Consider the following 19,411-nt stretch of genomic DNA (forward strand, 5'->3'; position numbering starts at 1 on the left):
TCCGAGTAGAGCGCTTGCTTTGGTCTCCTATCAGTACTGGTGCTGGTACCCTGCATAAACGAGAGGTGATCCAAAACACGGCTGCCCCGTGTCCTAACTCGCACCGAGTCCCGCTCACCCCTCACCCCCTGTGCTCGCTGCCCCGTGTCCTAACTCGCACCTAGTCCCGCTCACCCCTCACCCCCTGTGCTCACTGCCCCGTGTCCTAACTCGCACCGAGTCTCGCTCACCCATCACCCCCTGTGCTCGCTGCCCCGTGTCCTGACTCGCACCGAGTCCCGCTCACCCATCACCCCCTGTGCTCGCTGACCTACATTGGCTCCCGGGTTAAGCAACGCCTCGATTTCGCAATTCTCATCCTTGTTTTCAAATCCCTCCATCCACGGATTACTGGTCCAGTAACATTAGTGCTATGCTATCGTTCCCAACAATTCTAGATAGGGTCTAAAAGGAATACATGATGTAGAAAAGACTTAAAATGTACACAGGGGAAGCACTGGAGAAAATATACATTTGCCACCTCCACTAATTACTTCATTTCAATAGTAACTTTCAACAGGGAATTGAATAAATACTTGAAGGGGATAAAAACACAGCGATATGGGGAAAGAGCAGAGGGAGTCAGAAGGTGAGACAATCGCTGTGGATGTTTAAGCTGGAGATATTTGCTCATCATAGACGATAATAAAATATTCTGATTAATAATTTACATTTTCCTGGCTTAGTATCGTCTACTCTCAGGCTTTGTTAAATAAGCAATTACCTTCACCTAAAATAAAATTATGCAGGAGCAAAAGTTAATTAAACAGCAATGGATTGAAGTTTGTACTCTTGTGAGGACACTGACAATTAGCATAAACAGTCCATAAATTCATGACAACATGTAAAATATTTGCCTCCCTTGGTTAAAAAAAAGTCTTCATTCAACTAAAGAAAAACAAAAGGTTTTCTGTTAAAAGTTTCCATCTTAAAATGTGCTGAAGTTTTGGATAACAGAATTGGAGCCTCTTCGAAAAGTAAACCCAGTGAGTTTGGGACTTTAGTTCTGTGCGAGATAGGTTGCTTACTTTAACAGGACACTGCAGTGTATCAGCTTTGTGGGTTCTTTGCTTAAGAATTCACAGCGGCACATTTGCGGTAAAGAACTAGTTGGTTTATTAGCAAAAGTTTAACAATCAAACTGAACATTACCAGTTCATCCACCAGGCTCACAACTGCATACCTCATTGTGGGGAACCTAGACTCAATTAACTGGGGTTTTATTGAGTCTTGTGAACATCACGTGACTGGCGAAGCCACTCATAGTGCAACAGCTCTACAACTATTTTAATTGTAACTTTACATAAAGTCCCCCCTTTTGGCAAGGGCCTAGAACCCACAAATCTCCATATAAAACATTAAAGGAAACCTTAGATCAAAATTTGGTTGCCGGGGGTGATGATGCACTCCAGTCCCTCCGGCGCCCACCTCTCGCGGAAGGCCGCGAGCGTACCGGTGGACACCGCGTGCTCCATCTCCAGGGACACCCTGGCACGAATGTAGCCGCGGAAGAGAGGCAGGCAGTCGGGCTGAACGACCCCCTCGACCGCCCGCTGCCTGGACCGGCTGATGGCCCCCTAGGCCGTGCCCAGGAGCAGTCCCACGAGGAGGCCCTCCGACCTGCCCGCTCCCCTCCGCACAGGGTGCCCAAAGGTCAGGAGCGTGGGACTGAAGTACAACCAGAAATTGAGGAGCCACCCCTTCAAATAATGGAACAGGGGTTGCAACCTCACGCACTGAACATACCCGTGGAACACGGACTCCTCCAGACCGCAGAAATTGCAGGCGGCCCGGGAGCCCGTGAACCGACTTAAAAACTTATTGCACAGGACTGCTCCGTGCAACACCCTCCAGGCCAAGTCCCCAATAAATAGTGGGAGGACTCCCGCGTAGAGTGCACTCCATTGGGGGCCCCCTGCCTCCTCCGGACGGCGAGATGGTGCGCCATGGCGTGTCCGGACGGCAGACGAGGATGGTAACGTGGAGAGAGTGCAAGAGCAGCCCGTACAGGAATCCCCTCCGCGCAGAACTGAAAGGCACGGAGGGGATTTCCCGGAGGAGGCTCGAGTTGTGAGGCGCCAGCTCCCGAGGGAGGTTGCGGGGCTTGGCGCCGATGAGGAATTCCTTCCGGACGGTGGGGGGGGATGGGGGGGGGGGGGGGTCAGTTCGGACAGGGGCGACAGCACTCCAAGCATTGTGAGCATGCTCACAGGCGCACACGTTACGGACACCGTAGTATTGAGTGATGTTGCCAATAGCCCACGATCGTACATCCGTCGCTGCATCTAGGCTGGCGCTGGATCATCACTGCTTAGCTTCTGCGGCGGAGGCCTGCAGTTGCTCCTCAAAGTACAGCAGTTGGTCAACTTCGAAGCAGCTGCTCGGCTGGGCGCCCAACTTCTCCAAGTGCTCCTTCACCTCTGCCTCCTTGGCATTCTGCCGCCGTGCCACCTTCAGGTAGTCATAGACTCGCTGAAACATACCGGCGTCCAGTTTCTCGATGGCTGACCTAAGGCACAAACACAAGCCGGCAAAATTAAAAAAAACAATTATTAATTTGCAGGAGTCGTGGTACCTTGAAACACACCGACGGTGCCGCATAAAAAAGACTTGCATTTCTATAGCGCCTTTCAAGACTAACGGTTTACAGCCAATGATGTGGTTTTTGGAATGTAGTCACTGTTGTAATGTGGAAAATTACAACAGTGACTACACTCCAATGCGGGAAACACGGCAGCCAATTTGCGCACAGCAAGCTCCCACACACAGCAATGTGATAATGACCAGATAATCTGTTTTAGTGATGTTGATTGAGGGATAAATATTGGCCCCAGGACACCGGGGAGAACTCCCCTGCTCTTCTTCAAAATAGTGCCGTGGGATCTTTTACGTCCTCCTGAGAGAGCAGACGGGGCCTCGGTTTAACGTCTCATCCAAAAGGCGGCACCTCCGACAGTGCAGCACTCCCTCAGTACTGCCCCTCCGACAGTGCAGCACTCCCTCAGTACCGCCCCTCCGATATTGCGGCACTCCCTCAGCATGCCCCTCCGACAGTGCGGCGTTCCCTCAGTACTGCCCCTCCGACAGTGCAGCACTCCCTCAGTACTGCCCCTCCAACAGTGCGCACTCCCTCAGTACTGCCCCTCCGACAGTGCAGCACTCCCTCAGTACTGCCCCTCCGACAGTGCGCACTCCCTCAGTACTGCCCCTCCGACAGTGCAGTACTCCCTCAGTACTGCCCCTCCGACAGTGCGGCACTCTCTCAGTACTGCCCCTCCGACAGTGCAGCACTCCCTCAGTACTACCCCTCTGACAGTGCAGCACTCCCTCAGTACTGCTCCTCCGACAATGCGGTGCTCCCTCAGTACTGCATTGGAGAGTCAGCCTGGATTTTTGTGCTCAAGTCTCTGGAGCGCGACTTGAACCCACAACCTTCTGACTCTGAATTCCTGAGATGAGGTGAGACTGACTGCCTTTCACGTCAAGGCAGCATTTGACTGAGTTTGGCATCAAGGCGTGCGAGTAAAACTGAAGTCAATGGGAATCAGGAGGAAAACTCCCCACTGGCTGGAGTCATACCCAGCACAAAGGAAGATGATTGTGGCGGTTGGAGGCCAATCATCCCAGCCCCAGGACATCGCTGCAGGAGTTCCTCAGGGCAGTGTCCTTGGCCCAAACATCTTCAGCTGCTTTATCAATGACCTTCTCTCCATCATAAGGTCAGAAGTGGGGATGTTCGCTGATGACTGCACAGTGTTCAGTTCCATTCGCAACTCCTCAGATAATGAAGCAGTCAGTGCCCACATGCAGCAAGACCTGGACAACATTCAGGTTTGGGCTGATAAGTGACAAGTAACATTCGTGTCACACAAGTGCCAGGCAATGACTATCTCCAACAAGCGAGAGTCTAACCACCGCCCCTTGACATTCAACGGCATTACCATCACCGAATCCCCCACCATCAACATCCTGGGGGTCACCATTGACCTGAATACTGTGGCTACAAGAGCGGGTCAGAGGCTGTGTATTCTGCGATGAGTGTCTCACCTCCTGACTCCCTAAAGCCTTTCCACCATCTACAAGGCACAAGTCAGGAGTGTGATGGAATACTCTCCACTTGCCTGGATGAGTTGCAGCTCCAACAACACTCAAGAAGCTCGACACCATCCAGGACAAAGCAGCCCGCTTGAACTACACCCCATCCACCACCTTCAACACTCACTCCCTCCACCACCGGCGCACCGTGGCTGCAGTGTGTACCATCTACAAGATGCACTGCAGCAACTCGCCAAGGCTTCTTCGGCAGCACATCCCAAACCCGCGACCTCTACCGCCTAGAAGGATAAGGGCAGCAGGCACATGGGAACACCACCACCTCCACGTTCCCCTCCCAGTCACACACCATCCTGACTTGGAAATATATCGGCCGTTCCTTCATCGTCGCTGGGTCACAATCCTGGAACTCCCTCCCTAACAGCACTGTGGGAGCACCTTCACCACACGGATTGCAACGGTTCAAGAAGGCGGCTCACCACCACCTTCTCAAGGGGCAATTAGAGATGGGCAATAAATGCCGGCCTTGCCAACGATACCCGCATCCTGTCAATGAATTAAATCAAAGGCCTGACACTGAGTGACAATATACCATAAAAATTCCAACACAAGAGGAGGTCTTTGGCCCATTGAGCCTGTGCCAGTGCTAATTCTTCAGAGAACAATCCGAGAATTCTCTTAACATGAATTCAAAAGTAGTGAAGCTAAGGTAAAGTTCTGTGCACTGTCCTGGTCCCCACACTATAAGAAGGACACAGAAGCATTGGAGGAAGTGTAACAAAACATTTACAAGGATGGTGGCAGAACTGAGAGACTACAGATATAACAACATAAGAAATAGGAGCAGGAGTCGGCCATTCGGCCCCTCGAGCCTGCTCCGCCATTCAACAAGATCATGGCTGATCTGACCATGGACTCAGCTCCACTTCCCCGCCCGGTCACCATAACCCTTTACTCCCTTATCGCTCAAAAATCTGTCTATCTCCACCTTAAATTTATTCAATGACCCAGCCTCCACAGCTCTCTGAGGCAGAGAATTCCACAAATTTACAACCTTCAGAGAGAAGAAATTTTAGAACATAAGAAATAGGAGCAGGAGTCGGCCATACGGCCCTTCGACCCTGCTCCGCCATTTAATACGCTCGTGGCTGATCTAATCATGGACTCAGCTCCACTTTCCCGCCCGCTCTGCATAACCCCTTTGATACGTCCTTACTACACAGTATAAATGCACACGAGGCCCATGCTTGAGAGAAGGTCAGTCTGTGACCTGTTCTTTATTCCTTAGCACTCAAATGATGAAGGTGGGTGGAGCTTCCCCTTTTATACCTGAAGGTCCAGGTTAGGAGTGTCTCCCACCTAGTGGTCAGTGTTCTCACGGTGTACAACTAGGTCAGTTTATACATGGGTTACAATGCTGGTTGAATACATGACATCACCTCCCCCACCCCCAAAAGTCTTATTGGGATCACAGGTTGAGTCTCTCTGGTGGTTTACGCTCCCTTGTAGAGCGCCTGAGTTGGGGCTCGGGTTGTTGGGCGCTGGCCTGAGTGTCTGCTGTTTGCGGTGCCTCAGGCCTGTCCGGACTGCCCACAGTGACTGGGCTCTCCTCCCTTTGGTTCCGGTGTTCGGTCACCTGTGATGGAGTGAACTCTATATCGTGTTCTTCCTCTGCTTCTTCTATGGGATTGCTGAACCTCCTTTTTGTTTGATCCACATGTTTGCGGCAGATTTGTCCATTGGTAAGTTTAACTACCAGAATCCTATTTCCCTCTTTGGCAACCACAGTGCCTGCGAGCCATTTGGACCCTGCAGCGTAGTTGAGGACAAAAACAGGATCATTTACATCAATACATCGCGCCCTCGCATTCCTGTCATGGTAGTGATATTGTGACTGGCGCCTGCTCTCGACAATTTCTTTCATGGTGGGGTGGATAAGGGATAATCGGGTTTTGAGCGTCCTTTTCATTAGAAGCTCTGCGGGTGGAACCCCTGTGAGCGAGTGTGGTCGGGATCGATAGGCCAACAGGAGGCGTGATAAGCGGCTTTGTAGGGAACCCCCTTGGATTCTGAGCATCCCCTGTTTGATTATCTGCACTGCTCGTTCTGCCTGGCCGTTTGAGGCCGGCTTGAACGGTGCCGTTCTGACATGGTTAATTCCATTGCCTGCCATGAAGTCCTGGAATTCAGTGCTTGTGAAGCACGGGCCATTGTCGCTGACCAAGATGTCCGGTAGACCGTGGGTGGCGAACATTGCCCGTAGACTTTCTACCGTGGCAGAGGATGTGCTTGAATTTAAAATGTCACACTCGATCCATTTGGAGTAGGCGTCCACTACAACCAAAAACATTTTCCCCATGAAAGGACCTGCGTAGTCCACATGGATGCGTGACCAAGGCTTGGCGGGCCATGGCCAGGGGCTAAGGGGGGCTTCCCTGGGCGCATGGCCCAGCTGGGCACACGTGTTGCACCTGCGAACACAAAGTTCCAGGTCTGTGTCTATCCCTGGCCACCAAACGTGTGACCTGGTAATTGCCTTCATCGTGACAATGCCCGGGTGCTCATTGTGGCGTTCTCTGATGAACACCTCTCTGCCCATCTGGGGCATGACTACACGGTTTCCCCACAGTAGGCAATCGGCCTGAATCGAGAGTTCATCCTTGCGCCTGTGAAATGGTTTAAATTCCTCAGGGCATGCCCTGTACGTGGCTGCAGTCCCCATTCAGGACACATTTCTTGACTAGAGACAATAGCGGGTCTCTATTTGTCCAGACTTTAATCTGACGGGCTGTCACGGGTGAGCCTTCGCTTCCGAAAGCTTCAACAGCCATGACCATCTCAGCACCATGCTCGGTAGCCCCCTCAGTGGTGGCTAGTGGGAGCCTGCTGAGTGCATCGGCGCAGTTTTCAGTGCCCGGTCTGTGCCGAATTGTGTAGTCATAGGCAGCTAACGTGAGTGCCCACCTCTGTATGCGGGCCGATGCGTTTGCATTTATGGCCTTGTTGTCGGCCAAAAGGGACGTTAGGGGTTTGTGATCTGTCTCCAACTCAAATTTCCTGCCAAACAGGTACTGGTGCATTTTCTTTACCGCATACACAAATGCGAGTGCCTCCTTTTCTACCATCCCGTAGCCCGTTTCTGCCTGGGACAGACTCCTGGAGGCATAAGCTACCGGCTGTAACTGACCCTTGGCATTGACATGCTGCAACACACACCCGACACCATAGGACGACGCATCGCACGTTAACACAAGTTTCTTACATGGATCATATAGCGTTAACAGATTGTTGGAACATAACAAATTGCGTGCTCTATTAAAAGCCCTTTCCTGGCTGTCCCCCCAGACCCATTCGCGACCTTTGCGTAGGAGCACGTGTAGCGGCTCTAGCAACGTGCTCAATTTGGGAAGAAAGTTACCAAAATAGTTCAGGAGCCCCAGGAATGAACGCAGCTCCGTCGTGTTACGGGGTCTGGGTGCTCTCTGGATCGCTTCCGTCTTCAGCAGTAGGTCTGATCCCGTCTGCTGCTATCCTCATCCCCAGGAATTCTACCTCTGGAGCTAGGAAGACGCACTTCGCCTTTTTCAGTCGCAGCCCTACCCGGTCCAGTCTGCGTAGCACCTCCTCCAGGTTGTGGAGGTGTTCTTCAGTATCGTAACCCGTAATAAGGATGTCGTCCTGAAAAACCACCGTCCCTGGAATCGACTTGAGGAGGCTTTCCATATTTCGTTGGAAGATCGCGGCGGCCGAGCGAATCCCGAACGGACATCTGTTGTACTCAAACAACCCCTTGTGTGTCGTGATGGTGGTCAGCTTCTTCGACTCACTCGCCAGCTCCTGGGTCATGTAAGCTGAGGTCAGGTCCAATTTTGAAAAAAGTTTGCCACCGGATAGCGTCACAAAGAGGTCCTCCGCTCTCGGTAGCGGGTACTGGTCTTGGAGTGATACCCGATTGATGGTGGCCTTGTAATCGCCACATGTCCTGACCGACCCATCCGCCTTGAGCACCGGCACGATTGGGCTCGCCCAGTCACTGAATTCGACTGGCGAGATGATGCCTTCCCTCAACAGGCGGTCCAATTCGCCTTCTATCTTTTCCCGCATCACGTACGGCACCACTCTGGCCTTGTGGTGTACTGGTCTGGCGTCCGGGTTTATGTGAATCACTACCTTGGCCCCCATGAAAGTGCCAATGCCGGGTTGAAATAATGAGTCAAATTTGTCCAGGACCTGTGAGCATGATACTCGCTCCACAGAGGAAATTGCATTGACATCGCCCCATTTCCAGTTCATGACAGCAAGCCAACTCCTCCCCAGTAGTGTGGGACCGTCGCCTGGGACAATCCAGAGTGGCAACCTGTTCTCCGAATCTGCCTCGCACCGGAATGATCTGCTTTGTGTAAGTCCGTAGCTGTGCGTCAATCGGCGATAATTTTGGCCTCCTGGCCTTGGATGCCCACAACTTTTCGAACTGTTTGATACCCATCAGGGACTGGCTGGCACCCGTGTCTAACTCCATTGATACTGGGATGCCATTGAGGAGCACTTTCATCATTATCGGTGGCGTCCTGGTGTATGAACTGTATACGTGCTCCACATGAACTCGCTGAACTTCAGCTTCCAGCGATTTCCCCCAGTGTCCATTTCTGCAATTTCTGCAGGTATTTTGCTCATCTCTGCAAACTCCGGCTGAATGTATGCCTCCACGCCTCCAGCATGAGTTGCGGTTTGAAACAAAAGGTCCCTTGCCAGTCGACCGTTCCTGACTGCCCCTGTTATTGTCCTTGAGTGCACCATTAACAGGTGTTGATGGCCCCATTACTGGCCGCATTGTCCCTTGCAATGGCGTGAATCGCTGTTCAGCTTGCCATTGTCTCTGTCGAACTTCCCCCCTGGGTTCGACTACATGTTGGGGCATGCCTGATTGCCCTTGTCTGCCTGGAGAACTGTGTGCTGCTTTAACAATGTTGAATCTCTGTCCCAACCATTCCTTAACACAGTACCTCTTGTCTGTTCTGCTAGTGGCCATGCTCGCGTGGTTTAAATCCCAGTTTCTTGTCGCCATTGATACATCCTTACTACACAGTATAAATGCACACGAGGCCCATGCCTGAGAGAAGGTCAGTCTGTGACCTGTCCTTTATTCCTTAGCACTCAAGTGATGAAGGTGGGTGGAGCTTCCCTTTTTGTACCTGAAGGTCCAGGTTAGGAGTGTCTCCCACCTAGTGGTCAGTGTTCTCACGGTGTACATAGAAACATAGAAACATAGAAAATAGGTGCAGGAGCAGGCCATTCAGCCCTTCTAGCCTGCACCGCCATTCAATGAGTTCATGGCTGAACATGAAACTTCAGTACCCCCTTCCTGCTTTCTCGCCATAACCCTTGATCCCCCGAGTAGTAAGGACTTCATCTAACTCCCTTTTGAATATATTTAGTGAATTGGCCTCAACTACTTTCTGTGGTAGAGAATTCCACAGGTTCACCACTCTCTGGGTGAAGAAGTTTCTCCTCATCTCGGTCCTAAATGGCTTACCCCTTATCCTCAGACTGTGACCCCTGGTTCTGGACTTCCCCAACATTGGGAACATTCTTTCTGCATCTAACCTGTCTAAACCCGTCAGAATTTTAAACGTTTCTATGAGGTCCCCTCTCATTCTTCTGAACTCCAGTGAATACAAGCCCAGTTGATCCAATCTTTCTTGATAGGTCAGTCCCGCCATCCCGGGAATCAGTCTGGTGAACCTTCGCTGCACTCCCTCAATAGCAAGAATGTCCTTCCTCAAGTTAGGAGACCAAAACTGTACACAATACTCCAGGTGTGGCCTCACCAAGGACCTGTACAACTGTAGCAACACCTCCCTGCCCCTGTATTCAAATCCCCTCGCTATGAAGGCCAACATGCCATTTGCTTTCTTAACCGCCTGCTGTACCTGCATGCCAACCTTCAATGACTGATGTACCATGACACCCAGGTCTCGTTGCACCTTCCCTTTTCCTAATCTGTCACCATTCAGATAATAGTCTGTCTCTCTGTTTTTACCACCAAAGTGGATAACCTCACATTTATCCACATTATACTTCATCTGCCATGCATTTGCCCACTCACCTAACCTATCCAAGTCACTCTGCAGCCTAATAGCATCCTCCTCGCAGCTCACACTGCCACCCAACTTAGTATCATCCGCAAATTTGGAGATACTGCATTTAATCCCCTCGTCTAAATCATTAATGTACAATGTAAACAGCTGGGGCCCCAGCACAGAACCTTGCGGCACTCCACTAGTCACTGCCTGCCATTCTGAAAAGTACCCGTTTACTCCTACTCTTTGCTTCCTGTCTGACAACCAGTTCTCAATCCACGTCAGCACACTACCCCAATCCCATGTGCTTTAACTTTGCACATTAATCTCTTGTGTGGGACCTTGTCGAAAGCCTTCTGAAAGTCCAAATATACCACATCAACTGGTTCTCCTTTGTCCACTTTACTGGAAACATCCTCAAAAAATTCCAGAAGATTTGTCAAGCATGATTTCCCTTTCACAAATCCATGCTGACTTGGACCTATCATGTCACCATTTTCCAGATGCACTGCTATGACATCCTTAATAATTGATTCCATCATTTTACCCACTACTGAGGTCAGGCTGACCGGTCTATAATTCCCTGTTTTCTCTCTCCCTCCTTTTTTAAAAAGTGGGGTTACATTGGCGACCCTCCACTCCATAGGAACTGATCCAGAGTCAATGGAATGTTGGAAAATGACTGTCAATGCATCCGCTATTTCCAAGGCCACCTCCTTAAGTACTCTAGGATGCAGTCCATCAGGCCCTGGGGATTTATCGGCCTTCAATCCCATCAATTTCCCCAACACAATTTCCCGACTAATAAAGATTTCCCTCAGTTCCCCCTTAGGTCAGTTTATACATGGGTTACAATGCTGGTTGAATACATGACACCCTTAACCCCTTATCGATTAAGAAACCGAAATTTCTCCTCATGTCAGTTTTAAATGGACGGCCCCTTATTCTGAGACTATATCCCCTAGTTTTAGTTTCCCCTACGAGTGGAAACATCCTCTCTGCATCCACCTTGTCGAGCCCCCTCATTATCTTATACGTTTCAATAAGATCACTGCGGGAAAGATTGAACAGGTTAGGGCGTTTTTTTTTAGAAGAGAGGAGACTTCGAGGTGACCTGAGGGGGGTGGTTAACATTGTGGATGGGTTGGGCAGGGCAGATGCGGAGAGAATGTTCCCACTTGTGGGAGAGTTCAAACTAGGGGCCATCAACAGAAGATAGTCACTGATAAATCCCATGGGGAAATAAGAAATGTCTTTATTCAGAGAGCAGTTCGAATGTGGGACTCGCCACCACGGGCAGTGGTTTGAAGCAAAGGGTTTAGATGCTTTCAGAAATGAAACTTGATGAGTAGATGAGAGGAAAAGGAATAGAAACGTGGTGAAAAGCTGAGATGAGGTTGTTGAACTGGGGGAGACTCGTGTGCAGAATAATGTTCAGCAATGTTCCAATTAAGCTGATCAGATGCAACAACAATCTGTATTTATACAGCGCCTTTGACGTGGTGAAATATCCCAAGGCGCTTCTCACAAGAGTATTTCGAGACAAAAGAAATTTGACACCGAGCCACATAAGTAGAAATTAGGGCAGGCGACCAAAAGCTTGGTCAAAGAGGTAGGTTTTTAAGGAGCGTCTTAAAGGAGGAAAGAGAGGTAGAGAGGTTTAGGCTGAGGGGAGATTTAATTGAGGTGTATAAAATTATGAGGGGCCTAGATAGAGTGGATAGGAAGAACCTATTTCCCTGAGCAGAGAGGTCCATAACAAGCAGGTATAAATTTTAAGTAAATGGTGAAAGGATTAGAGGGGAGTTGAGGAAATATTTCTTAACCCACAGGGTTATGGGGGTCTGGAACTCACGGCCTGAAAGGGTGGTAGAGGCAGAAACCCTCACCACATTTAAAAAGTACTTGGATGTGCACCTGAAGTGCCGTAACCTACAGGGCTACGGACCGAGAGCTGGAAAGTGGGATTAGGCCGGGTAGTTCTTTGTCGGCCGGCGCGGACACGATGGGCCGAATGGCCTCCTTCCGTGCTGTAAATTTCTACGATTCTATAATTCCAGAAATTGGGGCCCAGGCAACAGAAGGCATGGTCACTGATTGTTGAGCGATTATAATCAGGGATGCTCAGAAGGGTAGAATTAGAGGAGCGCAGATATCTCGGGGGGACTGTGAGGCTGGAGGAGATTACAGAGATAGAGAAGGGCGAGGCCATGGAGGAATTTGAAGATAAGGATGTGACTCTTGAAATCGAGGCGTTGCTTAACCGGGAGCCAATGTAGGTCAGCGAGCACAGGGTTTGATGGGTGAGCGGGACTCGGTGTGAGTTAGGACACGGGGCATAGGGGGTGAGGGGTGAGCGGGACTTGGTGTGAGTTAGGACACAGGGCAGCGAGCACAGGGGGTGATTAGTGAGTGGGACTTGGTGCAAGTTAGGGCACGGGGCAGCGAGCACAGGGGGTGATGGGTGAGCGGGACTCGGTTTGAGTTAGGACACAGGGCAGCGGGCACAGGGGGTGATGGGTGAGTGGGACTTGGTGCGAGTTAGGACACGGGGCAGCGAGCACAGGGGGTGATGGGTGAGCGGGACCTGGTGCGAGTTAGGACATGGGGCAGCGAGCACAGAGGGTGATGGGTGAGCGGGACTCGGTGCGAGTTAGGACACGGGGCAGCGAGTACAGAGGGTGATGGGTGAGCGGGACTCGGTGCGAGTTAGGACACGGGGGCAGCGAGCACAGGGGGTGATGGGTGAGTGGGAACTGGTGCGAGTTAGGACACGGGGCAGCGAGTACAGTGGGTGATGGGTGAGCGGGACTTGGTGCGAGTTAGGACACGGGGCAGTGAGCACAGGGGGTGATGGGTGAGCGGGACTCAGTGCGGGTTAGGACACGGGGCAGCGAGCACAGGGGGTGATGGGTGAGCGGGACTTGGTGCGAGTTAGGACACGGGGCAGCGAGCACAGGGGGTGATGGGTGAGTGGGACCTGGTGCGAGTTAGGACACGGGGCAGCGAGTACAGTGGGTGATGGGTGAGCGGGACTCGGTGCGAGTTAGGACACGGGGCAGCGAGTACAGGGGGTGATGGGTGAGTGGGACCTGGTGCGAGTTAGGACACGGGGCAGCGAGTACAGGGGGTGATGGGTGAGTGGGACCTGGTGCGAGTTAGGACACGGGGCAGCGAGTACAGGGGGTGATGGGTGAGTGGGACCTGGTGCGAGTTAGGACACGGGGCAGCGAGTACAGGGGGTGTTGGGTGAGCGGGACTCGATGTGAGTTAGGACACGGGGCAGCGAGTACAGAGGGTGTTGGGTGAGCGGGACCTGGTGCGAGTTAGGAAATTTGCACGGAATCAATGGAATTTTGAATGGGCTGCGCCCCTAAAACAAAATGAGAGGGTGCGCTGAACACCAGCACAGACTAGATGGGCTGAATGGCCAGTATCTGTGCTGCATACTCTATGTAACCTTACAGCACTGAAAGAGGCCATTCGGCCCATCGTGCCTGTGTCGGCTATTTGAAAGAGCGATCCCAGTAGCTCCACTTCCCCTGCTCTTTCCCCATCGCCCTGTAAACTTTTCCTTTCCCAGTATCTATCCAATACAACTGCAGCTGCCCACTCTAATCCAATTCCTTGCCCCCCTCCCATATCCTTCAATATGGCTGAGTTCCAAATAATTATCCAGCTCCCTTTAATTGACGTTATCTTCCCTGCTTCAATATCCATTCATAGAAACATAGAAAATAGGTGCAGGAGTAGGCCATTCGGCCCTTCTAGCCTGCACCGTCATTCAATGAGTTCATGGCTGAACATGAAACTTCAGTACCCCATTCCTGCTTTCTCGCCATACCCCCTTGATCCCCCGAGTAGTAAGGACTTCATCTAACTCCCTTTTGAATATATTTAGTGAATTGGCCTCAACTACTTCCTGTGGTAGAGAATTCCACAGGTTCACCACTCTCTGGGTGAAGAAGTTTCTCCTCATCTCGGTCCTAAATGGCTTACCCCTTATCCTTAGACTGTGACCCCTGGTTCTGGACTTCTCCAACATTGGGAACATTCTTCCTGCATCTAACCTGTCTAAACCCGTCAGAATTTTAAACGTTTCTATGAGGTCCCCTCTCATTCTTCTGAACTCCAGTGAATACAAGCCCAGTTGATCCAGTCTTTCTTGATAGGTCAGTCCCACCATCCCAGGAATCAGTCTGGTGAATCTTCGCTGCAAGATAGCAAGAATGTCCTTCCTCAAGTTAGGAGACCAAAACTGTACACAATACTCCAGGTGTGGCCTCACCAAGGCCCTGTACAATTGTAGCAACACCTCCCTGCCCCTGTACTCAAATCCCCTCGCTATGAAGGCCAACATGCCATTTCAATGCAATAATAATCCTTTCTGTGTCAGCTGTGGCTCAGTGGGCAGCATCCTCGCCTCTGAGTCAGAAGGTTGTGGGTTCAAGTCCCACTCCAGGAACTTGAGCACAAAAATCTAGGCTGACACTCCCAGTGCAGTGCTGAGGGAGCGCCGCACTGTCGGAGGGGCAGTACTGAGGGAGCGCCGCACTGTCGGAGGGGTAGTACTGAGGGAGCGCCGCACTGTCGGAGGGGCAGTACTGAGGGAGCGCCGCGCTGTCGGAGGGGCAGTACTGAGGGAGCGCCGCACTGTCGGAGGGGCAGTACTGAGGGAGCGCCGCACTGGCGGAGGGGCAGTACTGAGGGAGCGCCGCACTGTCGGAGGGGCAGTGCTGAGGGAGCGCCGCACTGTCGGAGGAGCAGTGCTGAGGGAGCGGCGCACTGTCGGAGGGGCAGTACTGAGGGAGTGCCGGACTGTTGGAGGGCCATACTGAGGGAGTGCTGCACTGTCGGAGGGGCAGTACTGAGGGAGTGCCGGACTGTTGGAGGGCCATACTGAGGGAGTGCTGCACTGTTGGAGGAGCAGTACTGAGGGAGTGCTGCACTGTCAGAGGGGCAGTACTGAGGGAGCGCTGCACTGTCGGAGGGGCAGTACTAAGGGACCGCTGCAATGACTGAGGTACCATTTTTCAGATGAGACATTAAACTGCGGCCCCGTCTGCTCTCTCAGGTGAACACAAGAAATAGGAGCAGGAGTCGGCCATTTGGCCCCTTGAGCCTGATCCGTCATTCACTAAGATCATGGCTGACTTTCTAACTCAACTTGCCTGTACTATCCCCATATCCCTGAATTCACTTAATATCCAAATATCTATTAATTTCTGTCCTGCATTGCGCAAAAGGTAAGGGTAAAAGATCCCACGGCACTATTTTGAAGAAGAGCAGGGGAGTTATTCCCGGTGTCCTGGGGCCAATATTTATCCCTCAATCAACATCACTAAAACAGATGATCTGGTCATTATCACATTGCTGTTTGTGGGAGCTTGCTGTGCGCAAATTGGCTGCCGCGTTTCATTACAACGGTGGCTACACTTCATTGGCTGTAAAGCGCTTTGAGACATCCAGTGGTCGTGACAGGCGCTATATAAATGCAAGCCTTTTTTTCCTTCTTTTCTGTGCAAAAATTACTAATTCTCCATTCATTGTTCTAATGGGTGGGTAGAGAGACACTATTGCCGCTGGTTGGGGAATCTGGGACTAGGGGCAGAGTCTAAAAATTAGAGCCACACTTTTCAGGAATGAAATTAGGAAACACTTCTACACACAAACGGCGGGAGAGGTTTGGAACTCTCACCTGTAAATGGCAATTGATGCTGGGTCAATTGTTAATTTTAAATCTGAGATTGATAGATTTTTGTTAACCAAAGGTATTCAGGGATATGGGCCAAAGGCGGGTCTATGGAGTTAGGTCGCAGATCAGCCCTGATCTCATTGAATGGTGGAACAGGCTCAAGGGGCTGAATGGCCTCCTCCTGTTCCTATAATTCCCTGGTTATGATCTGTGTAATATATTAGCTTTATGGGTTCTTTGCTTAAGAATTCATAGCAACACATCGTTATTAAGAAATAGTTGGTTTATCAACAAAGATTTAACAATGACGTTTCACATTACCAGTTCATAGAAACATAGAAAATAGGTGCAGGAGTAGGCCATTTGGCCCTTCGAGCCTACACCACCATTCAATATGATCATGGCTGATCATGCAACTTTATTACCCCATTCCTGCTTTCTCTCCATACCCCTTGATCCCTTTAGCCGTAAGGGTCACATCTAACTTCCTTTTGAATATATCTAATGAACTGACCTCAACAACATTCTGTGGTCGAGAATTCCACAGGTTCACAATTCTCTGAGTGAAGAAGTTTCTCCTCATTTTGGTCCTAAATGGCTTACCCCTTATCCTTAGACTGTGACCCCTAGTTCTGGACTTCCCCAACATCGGGAACATTCTTCCTGCATCTAACCTGTCCAATCCCATCAGAATTTTAAACGTTTCTATGAGATCCCCTCTCATTCTTCTAAATTCCAGTGAATATAAGCCTAGTCGATCCAGTCTTTCTTCATATGTCAGTCCTGCCATCCCGGGAATCAGTCTGGTGAACCTTTGCTGCACTCCCTCAATAGCAAGAATGTCCTTCCTCAGATTAGGAGACCAAAACTGAACACAATATTCCAGGTGAGGTCTCACCAAGGCCCTGTACAACTGCAGTACGACCTCCCTGCTCCTATACTCAAATCCTCTCGCTATGAAGGCCAACATGCCATTTGCCTTCTTCACCGCCTGCCAACTTTCAATGACTGATGAACCATGACACCCAGGTCTTGTTGCACCTCTCATTTTCCTAATCTGTCACCATTCAGATAATATTCTGTCTTCCTGTTTTTGCCACCAAAGTGGATACCCTCACATTTATCTACATTATACTGCATCTGCCATGCATTTGCCCACTCACCTAACCTGTCCTAGTCACCTGCAGCCTCTTAGCATCCTCCTCACAGCTCACACCGCCACCCAGCTTAGTGTCTACTGCAAACTTGGAGATATTACATTCAATTCCTTCGTCCAAATCATTGATGTATATTGTAAAGAGCTGGGGTCCCAGCACTGAGCCCTGCGCAACCCCACTAGTCACTGCCTGTCATTCTGAAAAGGACCCGTTTATCCCGACTCTCTGCTTCCTATCTGCCAACCAGTTCTCTATCCACGTCAGTACATTACCCCCAATACCATGTGTTTTAATTTTGCACACTAATCTCTTGTGTGGGACTTTGTCAAAAGCCTTTTGAATGTCCAAATACACCACATCCACTGGTTCTCCCTTGTCCACTCTATTAGTTACATCCTCAAAAAATTCTAGAAGATTTGTCAAGCATGATTTCCCTTTCATAAATCCATGCTGACTTGGACCGATCCTGTCACTGCTTTCCAAATGCGCTGCTATTACATCTTTAATAAGTGATTCCAACATTTTCCCCACTACCGATGTCAAGCTAACCGGTCTATAATTACACGTTTTCTCTCTCTCTCCCTCATTGAATGGTGGAACAGGCTCGAGGGGCTGAATGGCCTGCTCCTGTTCCTATAATTCCTTGGTTATGATCTCTGTAATGTATTTGCTTCATGGGTTCTTTGCTTAAAAATTCATAACAACACATCGCTATTAAGAACTAGTTGGTTTATCAACAAAGATTAAACAATCACGCTACTCATTACCAGTTCATCCACCAGGCTCACAAGTGCATACCCCATCGTGGATCCCCCGAACCCAACTGGCTGGGGTTTTATTGAGTCTTGTGAACATACGTGACTAGCTGAGCCACTCATAATGCAACAGCTCTACAAACCTGTGAGCAACCTCACAAGTGTACTCATTACAATGTCTGATGGACCTCTCAACGTGACTGCTGCATTTAATTTCATTTCCATTTTGCTGCATATTCTTGGATGTGGGATTTCCGACTGGGGACTGGTAATTAATGGACTTTTAAATGCTTCAATGTTTTAATGACCATATTGCTACTGATCATTAGTCCCCGCGTAAGCCCTGGTGGTTCTTTACCAGTGTCGTTATCTGCTCGGCAATGCTACAGATGCGATGTTATAATAAAAATGATTGCGGGGGAATAATAAAAGCTCAGCCATTCACCTCGGTGTTTCATGTGGTGCCTTCACACGTTACCTGGTCCCAACACAACCCAAGATACTCCTTTCCCCGCAATATTGATGGCAACTGGCCTCTGCAATCTTCTCTTTTCACTCCGGGTTACCATCTCAATGGGCCGTAGATTGCGGCCTCTCTGGGTGTGTACGATGTGCGCACAGACTCGAAGGGGCCGAGGTGGCAAACGCCGGTTCTTGGCCCGCGATGCGCAGGCACCAAAAACCGGCATTTGCAATCTGTCAAAATATCTACAGGCAGATCCCACGCATCCCCGGGAGAAGGGCATTGGAGGGGCAGAGATTTGGGCCATTTGCTCAACACCTGCCCAGCAAATGTCCTTCAAACCCTTACGCCTTTAGCAGCGTAATAGTTTTAAAACATAGAAAAATGTTTTGTATTAAAAACCCTGTCCATTAAGGTTAGTTTCTTTTTAACCCTGTTAAACATCTTAAAAATTCAAAAAATAGTTTTTTTTTCTAAAACATTTAATTAAATTCAATTTCAATTAATTTTAAATATGTGAGGTTTTTTTTTAATTTATTGCTCTGTGATTCTGTGTTTTAGGGGCTTTTCTTATTGATAGTAATGGAGCTCGTACAAAACGGAGTTCCCATTATTATCAGAGATGTCCATTGGTTGTCCAGGCCCATGTGATCCCAGGATACGAACACGTATTGGGAAGACATGTTCCCGTACGCTGCACAGCGGACAAAGGCCTCCGACCGCAATCCTACGCTCCTCCGGGACCAGCAGGTATTTTCGTAAATTATTTTCATGTTGGAGGCGTGTCCGCTGCAGGAAGCCTCCGACCGCAATTTCCCCCCCAGTATCTTTTTTTAATATCTTTTAATTAATCCTTTCTTCCCCTGTTCTTAAATCATTTCGAATGTCGCCGCTTTTCCTCAATTCCTCCAGGTTCTGATAATAGGGTTCCTCCTTCCTCGTGATGTGCATTACATTTGCGCCCTCTCCTGTACATCCTCAAAATATTCCGTGTCTGTTTGGTATTGCGTCCTCGGTTTTATTTCCTCTTTGCTTTACAATGTTGCCTTAAAAGCTCCGTGGAATCACAGAACGGTTACAGCACAGAAGGAGGCCATTCGGCCCGTCGAGCCCGTGCCGGCTCTCTGCAAGAGCACCTCAGCCAGTCCCCCTCCCCCGCCCTTTCCCCG

General features: G+C 50.0%; 1 protein-coding gene across 2 annotated transcripts in view; it reads right to left on the reverse strand.

Moving 5' to 3' along the window:
* Positions 1-1,104: 1,104 nt before the first annotated feature.
* The window catches only part of nek11 (NIMA-related kinase 11), a 388,331-nt gene continuing 370,024 nt past the window's right edge, over positions 1,105-19,411 (reverse strand). For both annotated transcript variants that reach the window (XM_070879780.1, XM_070879781.1), the window contains one exon: positions 1,105-2,548. In XM_070879780.1, the coding sequence (XP_070735881.1) occupies positions 2,344-2,548 (205 nt within the window). In that variant the 3' untranslated portion in view covers positions 1,105-2,343. The remainder of the gene's footprint in view (positions 2,549-19,411) is intronic.

This window comes from Pristiophorus japonicus, chromosome 5 (genome assembly GCF_044704955.1).
Source record: "Pristiophorus japonicus isolate sPriJap1 chromosome 5, sPriJap1.hap1, whole genome shotgun sequence".
NCBI lineage: Eukaryota > Metazoa > Chordata > Chondrichthyes > Pristiophoridae > Pristiophorus > Pristiophorus japonicus.